Source organism: Nothobranchius furzeri, chromosome 10 (assembly GCF_043380555.1).
Source record: "Nothobranchius furzeri strain GRZ-AD chromosome 10, NfurGRZ-RIMD1, whole genome shotgun sequence".
Lineage (NCBI taxonomy): Eukaryota > Metazoa > Chordata > Actinopteri > Cyprinodontiformes > Nothobranchiidae > Nothobranchius > Nothobranchius furzeri.
In genome coordinates this window covers 31,440,957-31,466,391 of record NC_091750.1, presented here as the reverse complement: position 1 = coordinate 31,466,391, position 25,435 = coordinate 31,440,957, and the positions used below count along the sequence as shown (strand labels likewise).

Sequence of the window (25,435 nt, the reverse complement as noted above, 5' to 3'; positions counted from 1 at the left end):
GCACAACAGGAATCGACCATATTTCCCGTGTGAGATTTATGACTACAAATAGTCCAGCTGCGGGCTTCTGCCTGCCAAAATGGTGCCGTTTCGATTTGAACTGTTGCATGCTGGGAGAAGTGACGTCAACTCCTGGAGCTCTATAGAATAGAATGGAATAGAATAGCCTTTTATTGTCATTGTACAAAGTACAACGAAATTGGAGTGCCACTCCCATTGGTGCAAAATCCCCCCCCCCCCAAAAAAGAAGAATATAAACATAAAAATATATAAAAACACAGTCAAAGGGTGTACAAAAGCAGCCGAATAAATATAGTAACAGCATATGGTGTATCATTTGTTATTGCACAAGATCAGTGTATATGTACACAGTTCCTCTCCAGTTGTTTTTGTATTTATGTACAATGGTGATTGCCCTGGCAAAGAAACTATCCCTGAATCCCGTGTCCGGCCCAGCCCGAGGGGGTGGAGCCCCAGCCCGACCCGGTCCGAGAAGGTTTTCAGGATTCTCTGGTCCGACCCGAGCCCGACTTTTTTTTAACCTTTCATAATGTTTTAGCGTGAGAGAATGCTCAGCGCTCTAATTATCTGTGGGAAACGTTCTGCAGTAAAAAAGAAAAGAAAGAAAAGACAGAAAAACAGAATCAATGCAGCTTTTTTCCCCAACAGAGCGTATTTTTCGAGCGGCAGATGAAATTTACAAACACTATATGAATTGGATGTGTAGCTGCCAGCTGAGCAGCTGATGGCAATGACCCTTAATTGGCTCACAGAATTAATATAAGCCACACCCTTCCAGAGAAAACTGCTTGGGTTAAGTTGTTTGTAGAGAATTTAACACTGTTTGAAGTATTGAAATGATGTCTTTAGCCTACATTCACCTCAGCTGCACATTGCCGACTGCATCCCCACGTAAGTTTTGCTGTATTGACGCTTTTGTTTGGGTTTGACACTCTGTAGTCATTGTTTGTTTTTCTTGTCCATCACCGAGTCAAATCTACAGATAAAGCAGCTTTAAGGAATTATTGTTTTGTTTAGCACCCTTGGCCAGCGGAGCAAGGTAAATGTGAGAATATAATCGATTTCTGTTATGACATTGAAGTTGTGTTCACCTTTTATTTATGCTTCGTGTATCACTACACAGTTTTCATGGTGCAACTCATGGAGTGAAGTCCAAGGCATTGGACCAGAGAAACTAATAAAAGTTTATGCACCCGTCGAGGCTCTCCGTTCTTTTCTTCATGGTGCCAGGGGCAGCTACAGGATGCGTTTGTAAATTTAATCTGCTCTGAAAATGCGCTCTTGTGCAATTAGAAAAAAAAGCAGCATTCAAATTTTCTAACTGCAGAGCGCATTTTCAGAGCGGCACATTAAATAAAGGCCCCCAATTAATATAGCGTTTTTAAATTTAATCTGCCGCTCTGAAAATGCGCTCTCCAGTTAGAAACAACCAGCAATGAATGCTGTATTTTTTTAACTGCAGAGCGAATTCATTCACAGAAAAATAGAATGCTGCCGTTTTCATGAGAATGAACGAATGGTTTCTGACATCACAGTGGACATAAAATGGCGTATTAGAATAGGGGCACATGTTTCAATCAGCAGTTAGAGAATTCGTTTATATCGGCGCATTTATAAACCACACACACCTTAACTGAGCTAACGGTGCCGGTGCGTGAGAAGCAGGCAGGTGCTGCTGCGTTCAAGTGTTTCAGTTTTTTTTTCATGAATTCAATTAAAAATAAAGGCGCCCGTGTCCGTGTCCGAGGTAATTACACAGTCGTTGGCCCAAAGCCCAGCCCGAGGGCCGGGCCGACCCGCGGGCCTAGGGCTCCAGTGCAGGGCTCTAAGCAGTTCAAACAGATGGTTGCTGGGGTGGCAGTAGTCCTTGATGATGTTGCCAGCTCTGCTGAGGTACCGAGAGTTTGCAATGTCCTCCAGGCTCGGCAGAGAGCAGCCAGTGGTCTTCTGGGCTGTATGTATGACCCTCTGCAGCACCTTCCTGTCTGCAGCTGAGCACCCTGCATACCATGTTGTTATGCCGTATGCTAGGACGCTCTCCATGGTGGCTCTGTAAAATGTCACCAACAGCCTCTCCTCCAAGTTCCTCCTGAGCACTCTCAGGAAGTGGAGACACTGCTGGGCCTTTTTTTTACCACCACCGTGGTATTTGCAGTCCAGGAGAGGTCATTGGATATCTGCACTCCCAGAAACCTCATGGAGTGTACCCTCTCCACACAGTTCCCGTGGAAGTAAAGTGGGGCCGGGTCTGCTCTACCTTTCCTGAAGTCCAGTACAAGTTCTTTAGTTTTTGTGATGTTCAGTTGAAGGTTGTTTACTGAGTACCATTTAGTCAGTCTGTTGACCTCATCCCTGTAGTCCGACTCATACCCCCTTGAGATAAGTCCAACCACAGTGGTGTCGTCCGGAAACTTTAAGATGGTGTTTGAGGGATTGGTCAGGGAGCAGTCAGATGTGTAGCGTGTAAACAATAGGGGACTCAGAACACATCCTTGTGGAGACCCGGTGCTGAGTGTGATGGTGTTGGACAGGTGGGGGCCAAGTCTGACAGACTGTGGTCTGTTTGTCAGGAAGTCCTTAAACCAGAGGCAAATGGAGGTAGAAAGTCCCAAGTGAGACAGTTTCTGGACCAGGATCTCCAGGATGATGTAATTGAATGCTGAGCTGAAGTCCAGGAAGAGCATTCTCACGTAGCTTCCTCGGTGCTCCAGGTGACTCAGGGTAGTGTGGAGCGCTATGGTAATAGCGTCCTCGGTGGAATGGTTTGCCCTGTATGCAAATTGATGGGAGTCCAGAGTGGGAGGCAGACAGGTCTGAAAGCAGGCGAAAAAGCAGTTTAAATCCTCAGCCAGCGAGGCATCAGTCCTAGATGTCGCCTGGTTATTGCTTCTGTAGTTTGTAATGTGATTAATCCCCTGCCACATCTTTCTGGGGTCGTTGTCAGCAAAGTGATCTTCAATCTTCCTCCTGTAGGTAGCCTTGGCTTCCCTGATGCTTCTGTTCAGCTCCGCCCTGGCCGCCCTGTACGCTGCCCTGTCCCCTGACTTGAAGGCAGTGTTGTGGCTTTTTAGAAGGGATTGCACTTCGTTGTTCATCCACGGTTTTAGATTTTGAAACATCCTGACTAGGGCTGCTCAATTAATCGAATTTTAATCACGATTACGATCTGAGTTTTGAACGATTATACAAAACAAAACAAGCCGATTATTTGCTCCTCCCGCCTGCGCTGCCCCGAGTTCCAAATGAAGCGCTCCTCCCACAGTGTTGCCAACTTAGCGACTTTGACGCTATTTCTAACAGCTTTTCAGACCCCCTTCTTGACTTTTTAAATCTAAAAAGTACCTAGCGAACACCTCAGAAACATCTCTGGTAACCCTTAGCTACTTTCTGGATAACTGTCGTCGACATTTCCTGCAGGTTAGCTAAACACTCCGCCTGCTCTCCGGACCGTTCTTCAGGACATTAGGAAAGGGAATGATGTAGTGATGTGTCAGTCGCTAAAGAAACAGCTCTCGGAGCCGGCTCCTTGTTGGAGTAACCAGAGTGAGTGACACACACACCGCACCTGCGGGCTCCTGAGCCGATAAAAACGGCTAAATGTGCGCGTGCAGCGTGCTAAACACACGTGCAGCTTGCCCTGATTGCTGTGAGACCGGGTTGGGGAGTGCAGCTGTGGTTGGGACAATTATTACATTAACTGATGGACGACTTGTAAATAAATAGTTTATAAATAAGGTAGAAATAAGTTCCTCACGCTGATAACTAATAACTAATCTCTCTGAGGACACGGTGCTAGTGCACTCTCCTACAGCACCTTGACACGACTCAATAAATGTTATACAACATTTTGTGAACATCAATTTATTTGCATGTATTTGTTATAAATGCCACTGTATAATTCTTGTTGTCAGTAATTGCAAGATATTGGTATTTGGGTCTGTACTGGTTAGACTTAAATGAGTTAAACCAAGGTCTATAGCCCTTGGGTCATAAACTATGAGCTATAAGTATATTGGTCTTTTTATACTGGGAACCAGGAGTTATTTTAGTGATCATCTTGTTTCTTATTTATTTTTGCCCTGATTGTGCCCTGAGCTATTTTATGACTGAATAAAAACAAATAAAATCAACATAAATTGAAAAATCGTCCTAAATAATCGTGATCTCAATTTCAGTCACCATAATCGTGATTATTATTTTTGCCATAATCGAGCAGCCCTAATCCTGACCCTTTTGTTGACAGTGACATTGTCAACACAGTTTCTGATGTAGGAGAGTGCAGTATCTGTGTTGTGTTGTGGCTGGAGAATAAATCCCATACGGTTGTAGCAAAGCAGTCCTGCAGTTGAGACAGGGCTCCTTCAGGCCAGGTTTTTGTTGTCTTTGTCTGGGGCTTTGTTTTCCTCAGCAGGGGGGTGTAGGTGTAGGTGGGAGTGAAGGACATGCAGAGGTGGTCAGATCCAGCCAGGTGAGGTAGGGGTGTTGCTCTGTAAGCATGTCTGATCTTTGAGTAAACATGGTCCAGAGTGTTTTCCCCTTGGGCGACGTAATGATGAATGTAATTTTTCATTTGTCAGGTTTGTGTCAACAGGTGTTGTACCGATGTGAGTATCCCGGACAGAATGTAACCTTGAGTCAGGAGCACACACCGGGTAGGAAGATTCACTCCACTCTCCCTGGATTTCAGCTAACTAGACGTAGAATTATGTTTTTATTTTGTGAAATAACTGAATTATGGGTGTCGTTACTTTATTGTTCAGTCTCTGGGTGACAACAGAAAGTGCTATGTTTTATCCAGGTGCTATCGGTCCCTTTAGCTGTGAACACATCTGGTCCTTTGCTGCCTAACTGACTGTCTGCTAGCAAACACCAACATCCAAGCTAGGCACTAATCAGAGGGAGACGTGATTTTACACTAATGGCACATGTTTCACTCGTGATTCTGTGTGGCGGTTTAAGATAAAGCTAACTCGCAGGCAGTAGGCTGTAGCTAACGTTAGCTAACTTTTTTGTGCATGTGTACAAGTCATGTGACGTAATCCTCCACTTGCTGAATAATTATTTTATTCTGCTAACTTTGCAAGGACTGTTTATGACGAAGGTGGCAGAGGAAACATCTTTGGTTTATGTCAGAGCAGACGGAGAGCGAGACAGCAGTCTACGAGGGGCCTTGTGTGTGTGTGTGTGTGTGTGTGAGAGAGAGAGAGAGAGAGAGAGAGAGAGAGAGAGAGAGAGAGAGAGAGAGAGAGAGAGAGAGAGAGAGAGAGAGAGAGAGAGAGAGAGAGAGAGAGAGAGAGAGAGAGAGAGAGAGAGAGAGAGAGAGAGAGAGAGAGAGAGAGAGAGAGAGAGAGAGAGAGAGAGAGAGAAGCATTTATTATATTGCTGAAGTAATCTTGTAGCTTTATCAGCTTTAAGTTGATTAATCATACATGATTAGATTATTTGTCACCACTACCTTTATTCTAAAAGCATTGAGGCGTGTGTTTTCGTGCCTTGTGACACGTTAAGGCTACCTCACACATGATCTCAGATCCATCCTGACCTCCTGCTGCATCCTGGGAGTCTACAAGGATCCTTCCTCCCAGTAGCACCTTTGTAACCATCAGTGGCGGCTGGCCAGTAGAGGGCGATAGGGCGCCGCCCTCCCAGTTTTCCCCAGTGTTTTTAATTTTTATTTAAAAAAAAAAATAAAATTAACAATAATCACATTTTCTAAGTTAATTGTGTGTTTTGTAACAAAAATAAATCATATATATATATATCTATCTATATTGGTCAGAAGCTCTCTGCCGAGCTCTGCCGAGCGGTGGAGGTGACAGAAAGGCTGTGGGCTGTGTTTCAATCGCCCAAACAGGACGGGACCAGCTGTCATTTGCTGACAAGAAAATCAAACGGTAGGAATGGGAATGTATCCAATCAGCGTCGACGTTGTTTCAGAAGCATGATGGGCGATAGAGCTACCGCCAAAGGTTTCGTTGGTGTTCGGTAGAACTCGGCAGAACTCGGCAGAGTCGTTTTTGGTCGTGACGCAGATGTAACATGGACGCCGCCGGTGACTACAACCAGCATGGATACCGGATCTCAGCTGCCACTGAATTCAGTTCGGTCTGTTCTCCAGCATCCGTTCGAGAGGAGAACTATGGTGGAAAAACTTACTAATGTCAGAGAGCTTGGACCAGATCAGCCAGCAAAGATAAGCCAGCAGGAGAAGGAGAGGTAAACTGTACACACGACGCTTCTCCCGAAATTGGTACACCAGGAACCAGTGGCTAGCTGGATGCAATCACGCTAATGCGCTATTTTGCTTTCCGTGTTTGTTATTCAAAACGACTGGGACAGATGAGGCATGGATGAGTCAGGAGTTACAGACATGAAACATTTTTCAGAGAAGGTGAAGAAACACGAGTCATTCCGGGCACACATGGACAACAACACGGTGAAGCTAGCCATGCTAGGCAGAGCTAACATTGCCATGCAGCTCGACGAGGGAAACGGAAGAAACGGAGGACGTTTGGACAGGGAGAACAGCAGCTGGGTGCAGAGGTAAGCTGTACATTACATTTCTGTAAACAAGACAATCAGAATCAGAAATCCTTGGTTGTCCCACAAACCGGGACATTTGTTTAATAACATGTTTAATGTGCAATAACTGTAAAAACTCATTTCAACACACATATTTATTATACATATTTAATCACGTAAATGTGTATTTCTTGTAAATTTGTACATACATCAATCTGATTCCAGTTTACTTGTTACACTTCTGCTGCAGCAAACAAATTTCCCAGCTTTTGGGACAATTAAACATTTCTGATTCTCAATGAGATGTTTTTACCTCAAATGTAAAAACATCTAATTGAGACTCAGAAATGTTTTATTGTCCCAAAAACTGGGAAATATGACATTTGTAAGAGGATACTGATGACATTATTTCCTATGAAAGTGTTTCCTATGTACTTATCTGTTGTTTTTTTATTTGTCTACTTTAAAGAGGATTAAGACTTTCCTTGAGGAACACCATGACACAGGATGGGCTGAATGCTCTTGCCATGCTCTCCATGGAAAAAAAGCTCGTCACAAACATTCCTGACTTCAATAAAAAGGTCATCGAGAGCTTTGCCACTCAGAAGTACAGAAGGGCAAAATTTCTGTACAAATGAGGTAACACACACACACACACACACACACACACACACACACACACACACACACACACACACACACACACACACACACACACACACACACAAATGCATCCACTTGATCTTTGTATAAAGTTGACCTTGGCACAACACTCCAGAAATATTTAACAGTGTAAATTTCTGGCATTTTGTCTAAGTGGTGTTTACTACCATTACTGTAACAGTGACCTGCTCATAATTTTTGGTGTTCACTCAAATGTTGAAATTAAACAAAATGTTTTTGTTACTTGCCTCTTGCATTGCCTATTTACCATTTATGGTCATGTTATTTTATGTGCAATTTAATGCAGTATTTTTCAACCTTGGTCTGCAAGGCAGCGTGCCAATAGTCAGACACACCTGGATGAATCAGTTTGTCCAATGATGTAAGACAGGAAATAAAAGAGCTGTGCTTGATTCAGGAAATAGTGAAGTTGTGCACAAAGCTCAGAAAGCACAAGTTTGTTTAAAAATAAAAAATAGCACAGCCCCACCAAAAATATTTTTCACCTGCCGCCACTGATCACCATCACCCTCCCAACATAACCATCCCAGTTTTTATTTGTAGTTTCTATGTACTGTACAGTTGTAGTCTGTTTTATACTTTTACTTTTGTGTGGATGTGTTTGTTTTTACAAATAAAGGCATTTAAAATTTTATTTCTACTTTTTGGTTGAATGAAAGTAATTTTAAATCTAGATGTTCCAGAGTTATGAAAAATTCTGGGATTAACATTATTCATGTATTAATATTTATCTGCTTCCTATAATCAATTCATGTTTTCCATCTAGCTACATACATGTTTTACTAGAATAAAGCTTTCAGCTGTTTTCAGGAGTGTTAAACTGTCTCAGGCACATCTGGATGTGAACACACAGCTTGTACAGTTTAAAGTAATAAATGGAGTCCATTTCTCAAAACCCTGTTTAGCTAAAAACTTTCCCTCAATGTCAGACCGTGTGACAGATGTCAAATTTCACCTCTCTTTCCAACCTTGCACAAATTTAGAGTTCGGCTTTGAGTTCCCTCCTCGCTAGACTCTGTAGAAGACTCCCTTACCTCCGTTTACATCCTTATGGCCTAATGCTTTCTTGAAGGTAGAAAAGATCGCTCTAATGGCAAAGGGTAGTTGAGCAAAAGGCACGGACAGGTGGACACCTCAAATCTATACCTGCCAGTATGGTGAATATTTAATCATTTTTTCTCTTTTTTCTTTCTTTATTTGTTCATTTATTCAAATTTTTCATGTTTGAAGGGGTTAATCATATTGTGGGATCTTGTGACAAATAAATTAAAAATACATAAATAAATCAGTCATCAGTGCATCTGTTCTCTTTGTCTTCACTCTCCTCCTCAGCAGGATTTAGACCCAGCTCAGTTTTGTATTGGCCTGCTCCACAGGAGGGGTGGGGGCAGGAGGAGGAGAGAGGAGACAATAGGGGAGGGTGAAGGCAGAGCAGAAGGGTGGGGCTTGATGTACCAAGGGAAAAGCCTTTTAAGAGACAGGAAGAGGGGGTGCAGCTGGAAAGGAAAAGGCTGATGTCATCTTCATAAAAGGAGGAGCATGAGGGGGAGATCAGCAAAGGGTGTGTTTTATGCTTTATGTACCATTAGTGCTTCCGTGTAAAACGGCTGAAGAGCCTTTAGTCTGGAGTGGATCCATTCTGAGATGGAGAATGGAGCTTGAATAGGACTCAGAAGACCTGAAAAGGTAAAACAATTACTACATTTCTAGATTTGCAGACACAAGTTGTGAGCCAGTGCAATGATTCTCCGATAAAACAATGAAGGGACTTGTGTGTATCTCTTTCCTGGCGTCTTGGGTCAGCTAGAAACAAATGTGCTTCAAATGACATGCATGCTTTTATTTGTTAAATTATTCTGTTTTGCAGTTGTTTGACAGCCTATGCATTCAACGATGCTGAGAGACACTAGGGAGGAGGGGCTGGGAGGGGCTGGCTGGTCTGCTATCAAACAGGACCCATGCTGAGATAATTCACACCTAGTAGCAGAAAAGCGGTCTTCCTTTCAGCTCAAAATATCTGGTATTGTGAGCTACATGTATTTGCTTCTTTCATACACTTTGATGCAGTAATGTAGCTCAAATGTAGCTTCATGAAATATTTACATCTCAGGCATTCAGACATTCAAGAATATCTCACAGTCCCATCTGTCCTTTTAATATGATAATTAAAAAAAGCGTTAATTGTATTTGACGAGTTTTGAAAGTGTCATACTAAACAAAATGTCACAGTTTGCTAGTGAGGTAGGACCCAGATGCTGGACGATTAAAAAAGATCCAGGAAGCAGCCGGGGTCTGGAGTAGAACGAGGACGATCGTCATGAGACTGAGCTGGGCTTAAATACACGAGAATACACAGGATATTATGCTGATTTGCCGGGACAGTGTATCTTGTAAAACGGCCATAAAGGTTTTCTACATAATGTAGTGAGGTGTACTCTTTTACGCTGAGCGCTGGATATCAGCTTTTCTCTGGGATGGATGCCTATAATTAACATGCTGTCTGTTTATGAATACATTAAAATAGCCTTAAACTATTTTGCAGCTGCTAGCATGATAAGTAAAAGGCCTGTATTTGATATAGAGTCCTGGAACGCCCTAAGGCACTTTACAACACAATCAGTCATTCACCCATTCACTCACACATTCACACAATGGTGGTGATGAGCTACGATGCAGCTACAGCTGCCCTGGGGTTCACTGACAGAGGCTAGACTGACGTACACAGGTGCCATCGGTCCCTCTGAACGCCACCGGCAGGCAAGGTGGCTAAAGTCTCGCCCAAGGACACGACGACAGGGACAGACTGACAGGGACTCGAACGTGCAACTTTCCGATTACAGGGAGAGTACTTGACTCCTGCGCCCCCGTTGCCCATATATAAAAAGGAACACTGTTTTTGTGACTATAAATCTTAACAGCGTGTACTCTGGTCACAAGCAGTGTGTCCAAATCCAGGGGTAGGTTGCTTGTGAGGACGTGTCCTCACTGGTCCACCAAAGTCGGGTCCTTGTAATGTAATGTAGGTCCTGTCACTTAGCAACCGTGATGGCAGCTAACAGACAAAGGAATGGTGCTTACACATTAGCGTCGGTGTGACCAGGAACGGGACCGATACGGAAATGGATCTTGGTGTCACGCATGGGTCAGATATGCATTTTCCAGTCGGAGGAGACTGAGGTGATGCTCACTCCTTACCCCTGCCACGTGGACCTCAAGGAACAAACCATCCACCCTGCTCAGTGGTCTCCTTTCCTGGAGAGGTCACCTGTCAGGACAGTGGGATGGTTAAATCACATTATATAAAACATTCATTGTAGATAAAACAATTGTAGTTATATTTAAAGTGAAGAAATAATTTTATGAGACAGAATAAGATTCTTTAATAAAGTTAGAAAGAGTCTTGTCTTCTGCAGAAGACCTGTACCTAAATATGATGGGGGAAGCAGCTTCCACGGCCAGAACAGAAGTGTTGTTGGAGAACCTAACTGTGGATGTTTTTGTCCTATTGAATACATTACCTGCAATTTTTCTGAGATCTTTCATTGAAGTTGAAGTCACTTCCCTGTGTAAACTGGTGCTTGGCCAGCAGCATGCTTTGAAGCTACTAGGTACTTCTGACCGCCAGAATATGGTGGTCCTGAACACACAGCAAGGTGCTGCGGAAGACCACTGCCGCAGTGAACGAACTCTGGTCGTTCTTCTCAGTCGATTATGTCCACGCTCAGTTGCTATAGTCTGGATGTTAGCACTTCGATAGACACCCTCCTCATGGGAAGGATTCCTCCATATCTTGTCTCTTTGGCTATGGTCCGCGACATGCGGAGCTGGATGACAAATGTGACAGACCTTCAAACTCACCAAGCTTTCTCTTTGGGCAGTGCTATTCCACTTCGAGTTGACCCCGATGCTAGAGAACTAGCTTTTACCATCAACTTCCCGATCCTGTCCTCGGGTGATATCTAGCGACTGAAGGACGTAATCAATGTTGGTAGCTGGGTGGATGATGCTCATGCGCCACTGGTGGTCGTGCTTCATGACAACACACCAGACGTCCTTCTGTTCCTGACCTGCACGTGTATTCTTTCACTCGCGATCTTCACTTTCTTTGTCCGGCGACCCCTTTTCTGCTCTACAAAACCCAGTGCTTGGGTGGTGTTGGGGCGATGATGAAGGATTCTAAATGTCCTATCACATTCAGCCCCCGATCGCACGTCTTACAGACTACCATGATTAGCACTGGTCTGTGCTGGCTAGTCAACACTTTATTAATAATTTAAAGTTTTAAAATCTCTTTAGTGGGTTTGAAACAAAGGGATCTCCCTTAAATCATCTTCACGAGAAGGAGCAATACACGAGTGGTGCAGTATCAAAGTACAATAAAGTACAAGAGGTAACCTCTACGCATTATCTGCACAGGCCTAGCCTTAAAAAAAATAAAGACAACCTGACCTGTTGTAATGTGAACTACTTAAAGGTTTGTTTGGGCAAAGTTTCCAGCCGACATGGCGGAGAAAGAAAAGGCTGGTTGTGACCCAAGCCTTGAACAAGACAGTGCTTTATGTAAAAAAGAAATTGAAAAAAGAGAAGTATAAAAGAGAAAATAAATAAGCTCAGCAAGGTAAAACAAACTATCATTGTACTGGAAAAGGAACAGGGTTTGAATGGGGTGGAGGCAGAATTTAAAAGGTTCGTAAAATTGCATGAACAAACTTTTTAGATCCATAAAAAAATTAACAGCTCTACTACCTGCTGAAGAAGCTCAAAGGCATGTAATTTGGTATCATGCTAAGATGTTATATTTCCAAGACTTTGTGGTTGCTACCCAAAAAATACTGGTTCAATATCAAGCTTCTTCAGATTTGGCTACGCTAAATACAGGGATGGGTGAAACTGAAGAGATACAAATTGATCAGGTTGTGGAATCAACAGCTAAGGATTATGCAGGTTATGAGCAAAGTAGCAGTGGTTTGGAGGAAGAGGAGCCACACAGTGAGCCACATGATGGCGTAGAGTCTAGAGGCTCGCAGAGCAAAAGAGGTTCTTCAATGGCAGCAAGCAGTAAATCTTCCACAGCTTCTCAAAGAATAAAAGCTGAGGTGTGGGTGTGTGCTGCAGCCTAAAAAGAGAAGCATGTTCTGGAGGAGCAAGAATATTAGTTAAGAGAACAAAAGGAACAATTAGAGCTGAACACCAAAATTGCAGCTAAAATATCTGTTTTGGAGGGTGGTACTAGAAGCAGTGCATTATCATGTGAGTGTTCGGATGGTATGGATTCATATGTTAGAAAAGGTGCAAAACCAAAGGTAAAGGCTGTACTAAGTAATAAGGTGCTTGAGTCAAATATAAAAATTGCACCAACTCCAGGGATATGTTTTAGTACTAGCTCATTCTACAGGACCAGGGCATTGCAGGAGAATGAATGAAGAAGAAATGTATTATTTCTATACATGTTTTGACTGTCAAACTTCCATATAGCCCCTTTAAGCACTGATTCTTGTATGAACGCACTTCGAAGGTTTATAGCCCGGCGAGGACAAATAGCAGACATAAGATCAGACAATGGCACCAACTTTGTTGGAGCTGAAGGGAGCTAAGGGAGGCCATAAACGCCCTAAACATAAAAAGGATTGAAAGGGCCACGACCCACAAGGGGATAAATTGGTCTTTTAATCCGCCCACTGGATCGCATTTCAGTGGAGTTTAGGAACACCTAATTGGCAGTATCATGAAGGTTTTGCACTCCGTGTTGCGTCAGCAGGTGTTAGATGATGAAGCTCTACACACCGTCGTATGCGAATCTGAGACAACCCTGAATAACCGACCATTAACCAAACTATCAGAAGACCCAAATGATCCTGAAGCTTTAAAGCCCAATCACCTACTGCTAATGAATGGAAGGCCTAGTCTTCCACCAGGGATATTTGAGAAAGAATATCCATATGTAAAAAGAATATGGAAACAAGTGCAATACATTGCGGATTTGTTTTGGAAGTGATGGGTTCGAGAATATTTACCCTTATTGCAGGAAAACAAAATGGGATCAAAAGGAAAAAAGCCTAAAAGTAGACGATATGGTTCTAGTTATGGACTATTCCACTCCTAGAGGATCATGGATAATGCGGACAATCCCGAAAATATTTCCTGATTAGAAAGGCTTACTCCAAAATCCACAATCTCCGCTCCGCCCCCGCTTTCCTCTGCCGCTCGCTTCCGAACTCATTAGACTATACCCGCTCTACAACGGCTCTACTCCGGTGCAGAGACCTGAGGTACGCAAACAGGCATGCGCAGGATTTTCGAGATCTTGTGATACAGTCCAAGCAATAAAATCGGAAGTAGATCCAAACACCCGTTGTGTGGGAGAAGCATCGACATGAATTGTTTAATCTGCCCATCATTTGTATTGAGAGATCAGCAGTGTTTGGATCAACAAAGGGTGACTACTTTGATAGTAGAAACTGTATTTATGGCTTATTTTTGTGCATTTAAATTTCAACTGCCACTGATAGTTGTTAAAAGTTGTTAAACCTGTGCATATGAAACAAAAAACGCTTTTTGTTATCGATTTATTGTGAAATAACGAAAGTTGTGCTTGCTCCCTTTCCTGTTGGGTGGTTGTGATTTCTGTCCATTGACTGCGGAAGTGCTCCGCCGTCCGGCAAAAATAGAATCGATCCTATTTTTGCCGGATGGCTGGCCGCAGTAGTGGAACAGCTCTGATTGACTGCAACGGGACCGTTTTTGCTGCGGAGTTCGTGCCGGAGCGGAGATAGTGGAATTTTGGGGTTAGTTTGGGTAGTCCACCTTCAGACTAAACAAACATATTAGGGAGACCATAACTAAATTATGTTTAGTGTGCGAAGGGGCTCCTTAATTTAGAAGGGTAGGGTTTGTTCATGTGGCTTAACTTGTCTGTTTATGATGAAATTTATGTAATGATGTAATCTGTTTTGTGGTTTGTTTATTTTATCTCCCGTAATCTAAGACTTTGTAATTACTATATTATGCCATGCGTAATAAGGGGCTGGCGTGTAGAAGCCATTTGTGTATTTTTCCTAAGCCAAGTGACAGGCCCAGGGCCCGAGCAGTAGCCACTCCCGCTTATTTATTCTGGGAGAGAGGGCTTTTCTGGTTGCAGTCTCCCTGCAGATGTATCCTCTCCAACGTGTCTTGGGTCGACCCGGGGGCCTCCTGCCGGCAGGACATGCCCGAACCTCTGGAGTCCACCAGCGGATACGGGGGTTGCCACCACGACTGGCACTGGCCACCTTGCTACCACAGCTAGCAACAGCCGCCTCAACAATCGCAGAGTGGAACAAGGCCCACTCTGAGTCAATGTCCCCCACTGCTCTCGGGGCGCGGTCAAAGCTCTGCCGGAGGTGGGAGGTGAAGACCGTCTTAACAGGTTCTTCTGCCAGGCGTTCCCAGCAGACCCTCACTATGCGTTTGGGTCTGCCAGGTCTACGTGGCATCTTCTCCTGCCATCTGATCCAACTCACCAACAGGTGGTGATCAGTTGACAGCTCCGCTCCTCTCTTCACTCGGGTGTCCAAAACATACGGCCGCAGGTCAAATGTATTAGCAAATGAGAGAAACTCAGAGAGGAAACGTTTCTCCCTGACGTGGGTACCAAAAATTACAGAATTGGAAACTGAATTTTTGTACTTGTAGTAGCATTTGTAGCATGTTAGAGATTTCGGTGTCAAAGAGCCACATTCTCATGTGAGTCAAGTTGGTACCTGTTTCAGAAAGTATGTTAAAGGAACTGAGCAGTTTCCTAGCGTATGCTATGTCGGGATCAAAATTTACAAAAATCTTTGTGCGAATAAACTGTAGTTAGTCACTAACAGACCTGGGCTCTCCCTTGGCGTGATCATAGGCGTCATTTTAACCGGGGACGCCGGGGACATGTCGCCGACAAAATTTGTGATTGGAAGCTGTGTCCCCCCCCCCCCCCCCCCCCCTTCAAAAAAGCCTGCTGAGGATTTTTGTTTTACCAGCTCAGATCTTATACCAGGGGTCGGCAACCTGTTCCCATCAAAGAGCCATTATTACCCGTTTCCCACGGTAAAGAAAACACTGGGAGCCGCAGCGTTGTGGGTGGGGCCTACCCTTAGACAGCAGAGAGCTGCTCACAACAGGCGACAGCAGCAGGTACCGGTCGCTCGCATGGGAGTCGCACCCGTGGGGGATTCAACACCCACACTTTTCCAGCTGTTTTGCTCACCTCCACACCAGTCTGGTTTCTTTAGGTCGCACTCACTCTGTTTGCCTCATCTCCTCCTTCACCTCCCGCTTCTGACAGCCGATGTCGGGTTTCCAGGAGAGCAGGAGAGGGAGGGACGGAAGAGCTCGACTGAATAATTTTACATCTTGACATTAGCTGTACAAAGTCTGAGTTTGATAAAGTGAAGAACAACAATTTGCAGAGGTTTATAACAGGCGCAGCGCCAGGTTTTCATTTTTGGGTGGGCCACGGCAATTTTGGACGGACCTTAATAAGCAGTGACTTAAGTGAAGCAGGCAGGTCGCGCTAGAAAATTTAGTTTAAAAAGACATCATAAATGTGTTCCCCCGTCATTTTTATTTCTAAAATATGAAGTAAAAACTCCCAATTTAATTTTCATTCATTTGTCATTAATATGTAGTCTACACCCGTGCGTTAATTGGACCATCTTCCAGTAAAAGCAAAGCATCCAGCCCACCTCTCCAAATGCATAAAATGTGCATCAGCCGCTAGTTAGGCGCGCCGCGCGCACCGTCAGCTACGTCAGCCCAGACAAGAGCAGAGCAACTAGAGACAGAATAGAGGATAATTGTGTCTGGATGTGGATGGAGATTACATTTTACAGCAGCCTGATCATCATTTAAATACGTAAACCATCACCTGTCTTCTAGTCCACGCTATCAGCATTATTTTAATTGGTGTGTGTGTGTTTGTGTGTGTGTGTGTGTTTTCCACTTCAAACACTGGTCTAACCAACCAGACCAGTGTGTCCAGTAACATATTAATGTTTCACTTCATGTAGGAACATTCCACCTGCCGTGGCTCGACCGCTTCTGCTCCACATAAACTTTGTGCGTGATCAAATGTCTCTACAGGAGCTTTCTGAGCTGAAGAGGCTATTCTGCCTCAGACTGTATGCGTCATGCGTCTCCATATTAGAGACGGGAACAAGCGCTGTTCAGCCAAAGTTTCATAATTTCATAAAAAGAACATTTTTCCAGGTGACACATCCCTCAGAGAGACCGGGTTTCCAGACCGCTTCAGTGGGAGGAAATCTTATCGCATCACCGTGGTTCTGCACTGCGAACCCCTCTACAGATCTTCAGCCCACTGTCCACCGTGGGCGCTCCGAGCCGCACTGAACACAGTGTCCAGTATAAAGCTCTGAGGTTCTGATGGGAATCATTTCTTGATTGATTTAGTTACCTCTGCGATGTGTGTAACGATTAAAATGTCGGCTCATCCATGTGCATCAGTGTGCGTCGGGGTAATTCTTTCAAAACAACCAACATCCTTGAGTTTATCCGTCAAAATAAAAGTCAAATGGAAATATCTGTAACCTGCCATTTAACTGTTTTGTCTTCTTGTGAAGATTGTTGCAAAGAGAAACAACTAAACCTGATTAACCCCAGAGCCACGCATATAAGTTGTACTTCTGACTGTAAATGAGGGGAAAATGATTTAATCGGATCCTTTTCTTTTCAACATGGTTTAATGTAAAGTTTCATTCAGTACAAACTTTAGTTACACCGATCTAACGAGACAGAGCCTGGATTTGTATTCTGAACAGTTTAAACATGTTTAAAACGGAGACATGCGTGACGCATATAAAATTTGCACCTGCTCCGCTATTATGGAAATTAAACTAACAAGATGAATAACATGAACTTATTTTAGGCACAGACAACATCCCCCACACTTTTGAAAATCTTGCAACGTGCCTGGTCGCTCGTGTACGTCAAAGTTATCTTTCATAAGACGATAATCAATAAAACGATTTATATAAAGTGGATCCAGAAGTTGTAGCCCGTCTCTGCTACAATATTTAGATATTTTTCACCCTGTTGGTGGTTTTACTGAGCAGGTGCCACTTTTGTCATACGTTTCTTTTTAAAACATGTTTAGACTGTTCAGAATACAAATCCAGGCTCTGTCACGTTTGATTGTTGTAATTAAACTTTGTAGGTGGGGAAGGTCAGAAAAGGATCCGATCATTTTGTTTTTCCCTCATTTACAGTGACGGAGATAACGGCGCAGTGCGCCTGGCTCTGGTGTTAATCATGTTTAATTTTATCTCTTTGCAACAATTTTCACAAGAAAACAGAACAGTTAAAAGCAGGGCTTGTGTTGTGTTGACCGGACAGTTCCCGTATTTGACCGTTTATTTTGACGGAGAAAGAATAGAAAGAATTACCCCGACGCATGCAGACGAACTGACACTTTATTCTACGCACATCGCAGATGTAGCTAAATCACTCAAGAAATGATTCCCATCTGAACATCTGAGCTGGACACTGCTCAGCGCAGCTCACTGTCAGCGTGCACTACATAAGGTCCACAGCGAGCTGAAGATGTGGAGAGGGGCTTGGAGCGCGTCGCAGAACCAGAGCGCATGCGGGAAGATTCCTCCGACTGAAGCGAGTGTTTTCCAAACCCGGTCTCTCAGAGAGACTTGCCACTTAGAAAATGTTCCCTGATGATGAAACTTTGGCTGAATAGCGCTTGTTCCTGTCTCCAATGTGGCGACACATCCAGGAGCCGTCTGAGGAGAATCCCAGAATCTCACATCGTCTTCAGCTCAGAAAGCGCCGATATGATTACGCACAAGCGTGACGCGTCAACCCGGTCTCACAGTGAGACCGGGTTCGACCTGTTCAGGTTTACGCAGACAATCATTACATTTAGAATTGGCACACAGATGTAAAATTAATGCAGTAAAATATAAAGCTTTTTATTTAAATATCCATTCATTATTTTACAAGCACAGAGAGCCGCATCAGATGGATGGAAGAGCCGCAGGTTGCCGACCCCTGTGCTAGCCTACTTTATTGTCCCCAGCAATTTTTAAACCCCACTCAAGTGTATGGTTTTTGTCCCCAGCAATTCTGAAAACAATCTGACGCCCTTGGGCGTGATACATGAAGAGGAACCAGGTTCACACAGTCACGGAAGAGAAGGTTGAGGAGGAGGTGTAGCTGCATTGGATATCCCGAAGATGCATGCGACCAGCATAAGATACTTTAATAGACCAGAAACCTAAAATTTTGTAGAATGACTGGGGTCACTGGATCACTGGGGTCACAGGACGCACCATGGGGCATGTTTCACCTTTGGAGGACTTGTCGTTGTGACTGAGTCATGTGCAGGTTGAACAGGTGCAGTAGGAAGTGCACTCTGTTCTGCAAAAGAGACGAGTAGAACTCTGTTAGTCTTTGAGCGGTCTTCTAATACACAAAGTGCACATTTCAACGCTTCGCGCATGGTCTCAGGAGGCCTGCTACCGGACTCAGCTCTTGACCTTGGATGTAGCGTCCAGTAATGTTCAGTTTTCACCAATATATTTGATCAACATCATCTGCAAGAACAAATCCACTGTCTGGGTGGATTTTCTCTCCTGTCTCCTAAAGTCCAGGTCCCTGCAGTTCTTAGCACACTAGATGACATACTGTCAACAAACTGTTCTTTTCAAGGCCTCGGCTTTCCTCCTCATCACTTCTACAGGATTCCACACGCTGAATGAAAAATGAACTTTTGCAACTCATGAGTTAAATAATCATTAAATAATCATATGGTTGAATGAATCAAATGTTATTTGAGTAATAATATTAATGTTTGGATAATCTGTGCCTAATTCAGTGAAGTGAAATGAATATTATTATTACACTGAGAGATTTATATGTTCTGATCAGTGAAGTTTGATTTAACAAGTGAATCATTATCTACACTTATACACAATGTTCATAAGATATAAATTACGGTTGAGGTCACATCTCACAAAAGTTTAAAGATCATTTATTCACAGAGTTAGAACATCTTGTATCTGAAGGTATGGTTTCTGAGGGATGTTGGTAACGTCAAACATGTCGAATTCTGATTCGCAGAAATGATAAACTCAAGATCATTAAAACTAGAGTGACTGCCGAGTTACTCAGTTGAGTTGGGTTTTTGACCCTTTTGTACATTACGTCTGCTAATGTTCAGGTGCTTTTACCTGCTGTGGTCGTCTGCAGAGCAGTTCTTGTCCTGCTGCAGGCTAAACTCTTTCTTGCACTCTTAGCACATACAGGGAGTGTTTTCTTTTTACAGAGTGGACCTGTTTCACCCCTGACCTGCCCTCTGTGCTTGTCCATTCCTTCTCCACTGGTCCAGAGGACAGGGGTGTGACCTTGAGCGGAGGTCACTAGAGGGTTTTCATCCTCACCGAGCAGCTGTGCACACTGCTGCTCCTGAAATGGTTGATGCTTCAGGGCCTCCTTCTGCTGCTTGTGGCTGATTTGTTGTGGAGCTGGTGGTGAGAGGCAGCGGATAGCCAGGGGATCTTCTGGGGATAAATCTGGGTGTCGTGGGTCGACGGTACCTGGGTCTGACTCTGTTGTCCAGGAGTCCAGAAGATGTGGAGCATCTCCTGCAGCATCCTGTCTCTGACATTGTCTATTGCTGGTGATGGTGGATGGCTCTTCATCAGAAGCATCTCTAGAATTATAAATAGATCAGATTTTATTAAACATACTCAAGCAGTAAGTACTAGAAAATGAAAACTGTAAAAAACACAGAACTAAAGCTAGAAATATATTTGAACTGTAGATAAACTCACAGCAGCTGTGATGGAAAATCATCTTCATCCCCACCTGGATCCTCAACCACAGATGTGTCTTCCTGGAAGTAGCCGTTCATGCAATATTTTATTCCAGACATTTTTACTCATTTTGAACACTTTTGTGAACTGGTGCATTTTTCACAATCATTTGGCAGCATTGTCACATATTTTCCATCTCCAATCACACATCTTAACATAGGCTGTGCAGTTTTCTGTGTATTAATGAGATGATTTCTCTCTGTGAATGTTATTTTTGCTCTGGTGACTTTTGCGGAGTAAATTAATGATCTTTTTGCTCCTATTTCCTCCCTTATCCCATCCCTCATGAATTCTCCTGCCCATTTATCCCTCTTATGTTTTCGTGGTCACCCTGTCCCTCACCCCCCCCATCTACAGCTGTATGCTGCAAAAGGCACCGTGAAGCTGGTAAAAGGCGACAAGCAGCCCAAGTCAGAGGCGAGCAAGAAGTCACTCACCAAGTCTAAACTACAGTATATGACGGGTCTGAAGAGATTCTCCCCATCGTGCAGGTCTGGGTGGTGTGTGGCAGTGTCTTCTGCCGCTTTTGATGAGACGGTAGAAGATGCGTGTTCCTCAGCACATTTGGATGAGCTGCAGGGGGTCACATCCAACTGCTTCTTCCCTCCTCCACCTCATGACCTTCCTCTTGACCACATCTCTGTTTGCTCAAGGAGCAATAGTCATCCCTGATCTCTGTGAGTATATCTCCACGCGTAACATCTCTTGACACCCTTGCCTATACGCTTTAATTGTTCTGTTAATTTTAATATGAATGAGTTACATAATCATTGAGTGTTCAGTAGAAAACTAACCCCAAAATTCCACTATCTCCGCTCCGCTCCACCCCCGCTTTCCACTGCCGCTCGCTTCCAAACTCATTATACTGGTACCCGCTCTACAACGGCTCTGCTCCGGTGCGGAGACCTGAGGTGCGCAAACAAGCATGCGCGGGATTTTCGAGATCTTGCGATACAGTCCGAGCAATAAACGCGGAAGTTAGATCCAAACACCCGTTGTGTGGGAGAAGCATCGGCATGAACTGTTTAATCTGCCCATCATGTGTGTTGAGAGATCAGCAGTGTTTGGATCAACAGGGTGACTACTTTGATAGTAGAAACTGTATTTATGGCTTACTTTTGTGCATTTAAACTTCAGCCGCCATTGATAGTTGTTAAAAGTTGTTAAACCTGTGCATATGAAACAAAAAACGCCTTTTGTTTATCGATTTATTGTGAAAAACGGAAGTTGTGCTTGCTCCTTTTCCTGTTGGGTGGTTGTGATTTCTGTCCATTGACTGCGGAGGTGCTCCGGCGTCCGGCAAAAATAGAATCAATCCTATTTTTGCCGGATGGTGGAACGGCGGGCGGCGCACGGCCGCAGTAGTGGAACAGCCCTGATTGACTACAATGGGACCGATTTTGCTGCGGAGTTCGTGCCGGAGCGGAGAAAGTGGAATTTTGGGGTCAGAGCAAGGAGCCATTAAGCTTAACTTGTCATTAACATTTTAAAACTATCAGTAGCTTTGAAAAAACATGGTTATTTTGCAAATACTTGTACAAATATAATTCAGCGGAAGTATCCAAAATGTCGTCAATGTGATAAAAGGGTTACTTGTCTCTTCTTTTGCGTTACAAAATCTGGTGTGATAAAGGTTCTCTACAAAAGTCACACGATTTAAAACCAAACAGAGCAATTGCATTTTTGCATTTTTTATATTGCAGTGGCATTCTTTGTAGGGAAAGCACTTTATGATTCAAGTATGATTGATTGAAATTGCCAAAAAAGTTAAAACACAACAGTGTACTAACTTTGCAACCAAAAAGAGACTGATGATATGACATCCCATTCAATCAAGACACTGCAATATGTAAGAATGACATCCTGTGGTCAATGTTGGGTACAGCAGTCCTTTTTACAGACAAAAACTGACTCAGTCTCCTTCCAGTGTTTGATGGGTGTTGCCAGTTACAGAATAGTTACAGAAGATTCTAGATGACAGGCTAGGATGAGTCATACATGGCCAGTTGATGAGTAAATACATAGATACATTAGAATAAATGGAAATGTATTGTGTTAATTATCATTAATTAGAAAAAATAATGCATGAATAAAAATGTATGCATTTAAGGACAGCTTGCATGAATAAATTATGGAAATTAACCATCGAGTGCCTGCATTGGAGAATCGGCACGAAGGGTTGGAGGGTTCTGCTGCCAGGAATGCTCCAGAGAAACAGACTGAATCTCGCCGTGGCCAGGATAACCGTGTTGTGGAGACACTGGGAGTGAGAAATGGTGATCAGGGTCTAACCCTCACCGGAGCCGTCAGCAGCACGTCTTGCTCGCGTAAGCTGCTGCTTGGCCCTTCCCACGAGACGCGAAGCAGCAGGGGAGCAGCTGTCACCGACCGAGCACCAAGTCACACGAGTGACTTCGTCAGTAAACACAACAACAAGCAGGAGAAAACTACAACATGGTTTGTGTTTTATGTTCTGTCCGTTTTATAATCGCCAATACGGACCTGAAAAACAAAGGAGACCGCTAGCTAGGTGATAACTTCTCACGGGGACGCACAGTTAGTAACTTTTTTTAAAAGTAAAGCAACCGGAAGGCAGTACGTTCTTTATTCTGAAGATCTAGGGAGCTTCGCTTCGTTTCCGCATCCGATTTCCTGGCTTTACTTCCCCAAAAATGTCGAACTTGACCCGTTTCAGAGGCGTCGCGCGTAGAAAATAGAACCGGTGCGTAAGGGCCGCGACATGCTGCTCCTGAGACGTGGCCGACTCAAGCTGCTGACGGCTCCAGTGGAAAAGGTTCTGTTGACGCGCCTGGTCCGGTCAGAGACCATTGTGCCGGAGAGCTGCAAGTTCCCACAATAGAGCTGCTCAGTGGAGAACAATGAGTCAAATTCCTGACCGTTCCCCACAGGTTCAGAGGCCCGGCTTATGTATAAAGACAGTCACAAATGATGGCACTTGACCGCGGCACCACAGCGGTTCCTATCAGCAGCTATGACGTGCTGCTGCAGTAACGTGCTGCTGACGGCTCTGGTGGAAAGAAGGGGTTACAGTGGAGAGTAGAGCTGATAGACTGACTGGACTGGCTGATGGGCACACATTGAGTGATACTGCCAAGAGCTGCCCTGCTCCGGTGCTCTGTAATCGTGATGGAAATGAGGAGGGAGGTGCTGCTGTGGTGAAGGATCCACCTGGCTCTCCATGCTGGAGTAAAGTTGTAAAAAATGGCCGGTCTCGGAATAAAATAAGGAAGACAAAGGCGATGGATGCAGCTTTGAGCGGACGGCCTGATACCGGTGGTCAGAGCAAAAGGTCTGGTCCTGCTCTTATCATCAGTCCTGGAGTTGTGAGTACCATCAAAACAGTGAAGACCAAACTAGTGAGTGTGTTTGCTATGAAATTTTCTCCGGACGTGGATGTAGAAGGCTTGCCGAGTATCTTAACGGTAAACTCCACAGGGTAGTCACGTCAGAAAATGAATGATCCACGCAGCAGGGTTGGCTCATTAAAAGTAACAGCTGAATGTATTGATGTTGGGGAAATGTACGCTCCTGAGCTGTGGCCTGAAGGGGCTCTAGTTCGGCGATATCTTGAGCCACGTAAGGCCACTATTGCAGTTGTTAGCTCCAGTACCGTGCCTCCCGATAAGGAGGTAAATGTGCCATCCAGTGACTCTGTGTCATCTTAAATATGTCACTTAGGGTTTTGTCCTACAACTGCCATGGGCTGCATCTGGGTCTGGGTGCAGGTGATCAAGCTCGACGCTCTGTGGTGGACAGTTTGCTGACAGAATGTGACATATTATGTTTACAAGAAACTTTTATGGCTAAGCAGGATCTTGAAAAGCTGCACTCAATGATAATTTTTTTGGAGTGTCCATAGTCAGAGGCAGAATTCCAGGAGGGGTCGCTGTGCTCTGGGATGAAAGGCTTGATGATATGATTAAGCCTGTCAGGCTTGATGTGGACTGGTGTATTGGTATACAATATGCTTATAAATGTAATACTTTTATTGTTTTAAATATTTATACTCCTTATGAATCTCGGGAGAATGAGGAAGAATTTCTTAAAAGGTTGGGTTTGTAACGATTAAATTTACATATTATTTAACCATAAGACATGAGATTCCATAGAAACCATGAAATCAATCTTATGGATCTTTGGGTACTTTTAACCAGAAGATTGGAACTTTTTATTGCAGGAATTATGTAACCACTTCGTACTAACTCAGAGACAAAAGAAAGAGAGTCAAGTTTTAAAAGTTTAAAGATTTATTACTAAAATTATAACTAGACTCACTTTAAACACTAAATGTATGATGTAACTAAGGTGAAATGAGACGGAGAATGGTGTAGTGTGGAATGTTGTTCAGAACCAGCAAATCCGGAGAAACGATTAGTTCTGATGGGAGTAGAAATGATGTTTTCACGCTAAGCTTTGATTTGGAGACTTATAACACACATAAAGACGCCATTCTGTCGGCCTACTTACCCTTTCGGAAGTCCCTGTTAGATCAGGAAGGTCGAGGTCCAGCTTGACCCTCTCTGGAACCGAAGCCAGTAGGAAAAGCAGCGGTTGCCGACTCAAACCAGTCTTGAGATACTTCCGGGTCACGACAGTTTATTGGCATCTAACAAGACCAAAGACGGGGTCGTGATGGTTCAGCTTTTATTCTGAAAGGAACCATTGCAGCAGGTGGAACAGCAGCAGATTTTATCCAGCTTGTTGTTGGTTCTTTCGGCTGAAGAGGAAAGTTACGGATTGGCCACTCCGACAACTTTGGGCATAGTTTTATAATTTGGATGTTTTGATTTACGGTCGAATGAAAAGATGACAGATTTACCAAGCACCACGAAAACCACGCATCCGTCAGATCTGGAAGATTCTGACTGGATCAGTAAAAGCAATGTGTCATGTGTCTTAACGCTACGTGTAATCAGTCTCTAGTGGAAAGATTTAAAGTTACATTACTTATTATAATCTGTAGGATTATAATCTCAAGTAATTAATATTTTCATTTCACAAATTGGTTCACATTTTATTATTGACTAACACTTTGTTTGATTAGCTTATTAAAAATAGAGTTCTTTGATCTATTAAAAAGAAAGAGTTCTTTGTCTTCATTCTTCTCTTGAGCTGGAAAATACGAAACAGTTTAGAAGCAAATGCATGAGACCTTGAGCAATATCTCATGCAGATTAGTTCTTGCTGAGGAGAGGGGGAAATGACTTAGGTGGAAAACAGTCATTTCATTCTGTTACAGGTTTTATTAATGCTTTTATACAGGACAGTGGTACTTACAGTGTTTATGTTGTAGGAGATATGAACGCAGGTATTGCTGACAATAG

At 43.7% G+C, this 25,435-nt stretch overlaps 1 protein-coding gene across 7 annotated transcripts in view; it reads left to right on the top strand.

Annotated features, from left to right (window-relative positions):
- Positions 1–7,082: 7,082 nt before the first annotated feature.
- The window catches only part of LOC107390570 (neural cell adhesion molecule L1.1), a 350,852-nt gene continuing 332,499 nt past the window's right edge, over positions 7,083–25,435 (top strand). For 3 of the 7 annotated variants that reach the window (XM_070555510.1, XM_070555504.1, XM_070555508.1), the window contains exons 1-2: positions 8,770–8,913; positions 20,448–20,767. In XM_070555510.1, the coding sequence (XP_070411611.1) occupies positions 20,635–20,767 (133 nt within the window). In that variant the 5' untranslated portion in view covers positions 8,770–8,913; positions 20,448–20,634. Of the gene's footprint in view, positions 7,183–8,769; positions 8,914–9,133; positions 9,248–20,447; positions 20,768–25,435 lie in introns of those variants that run through there. The other 4 variants (XM_070555509.1, XM_070555505.1, XM_070555506.1 and 1 more) reach the window with 3 other exon arrangements.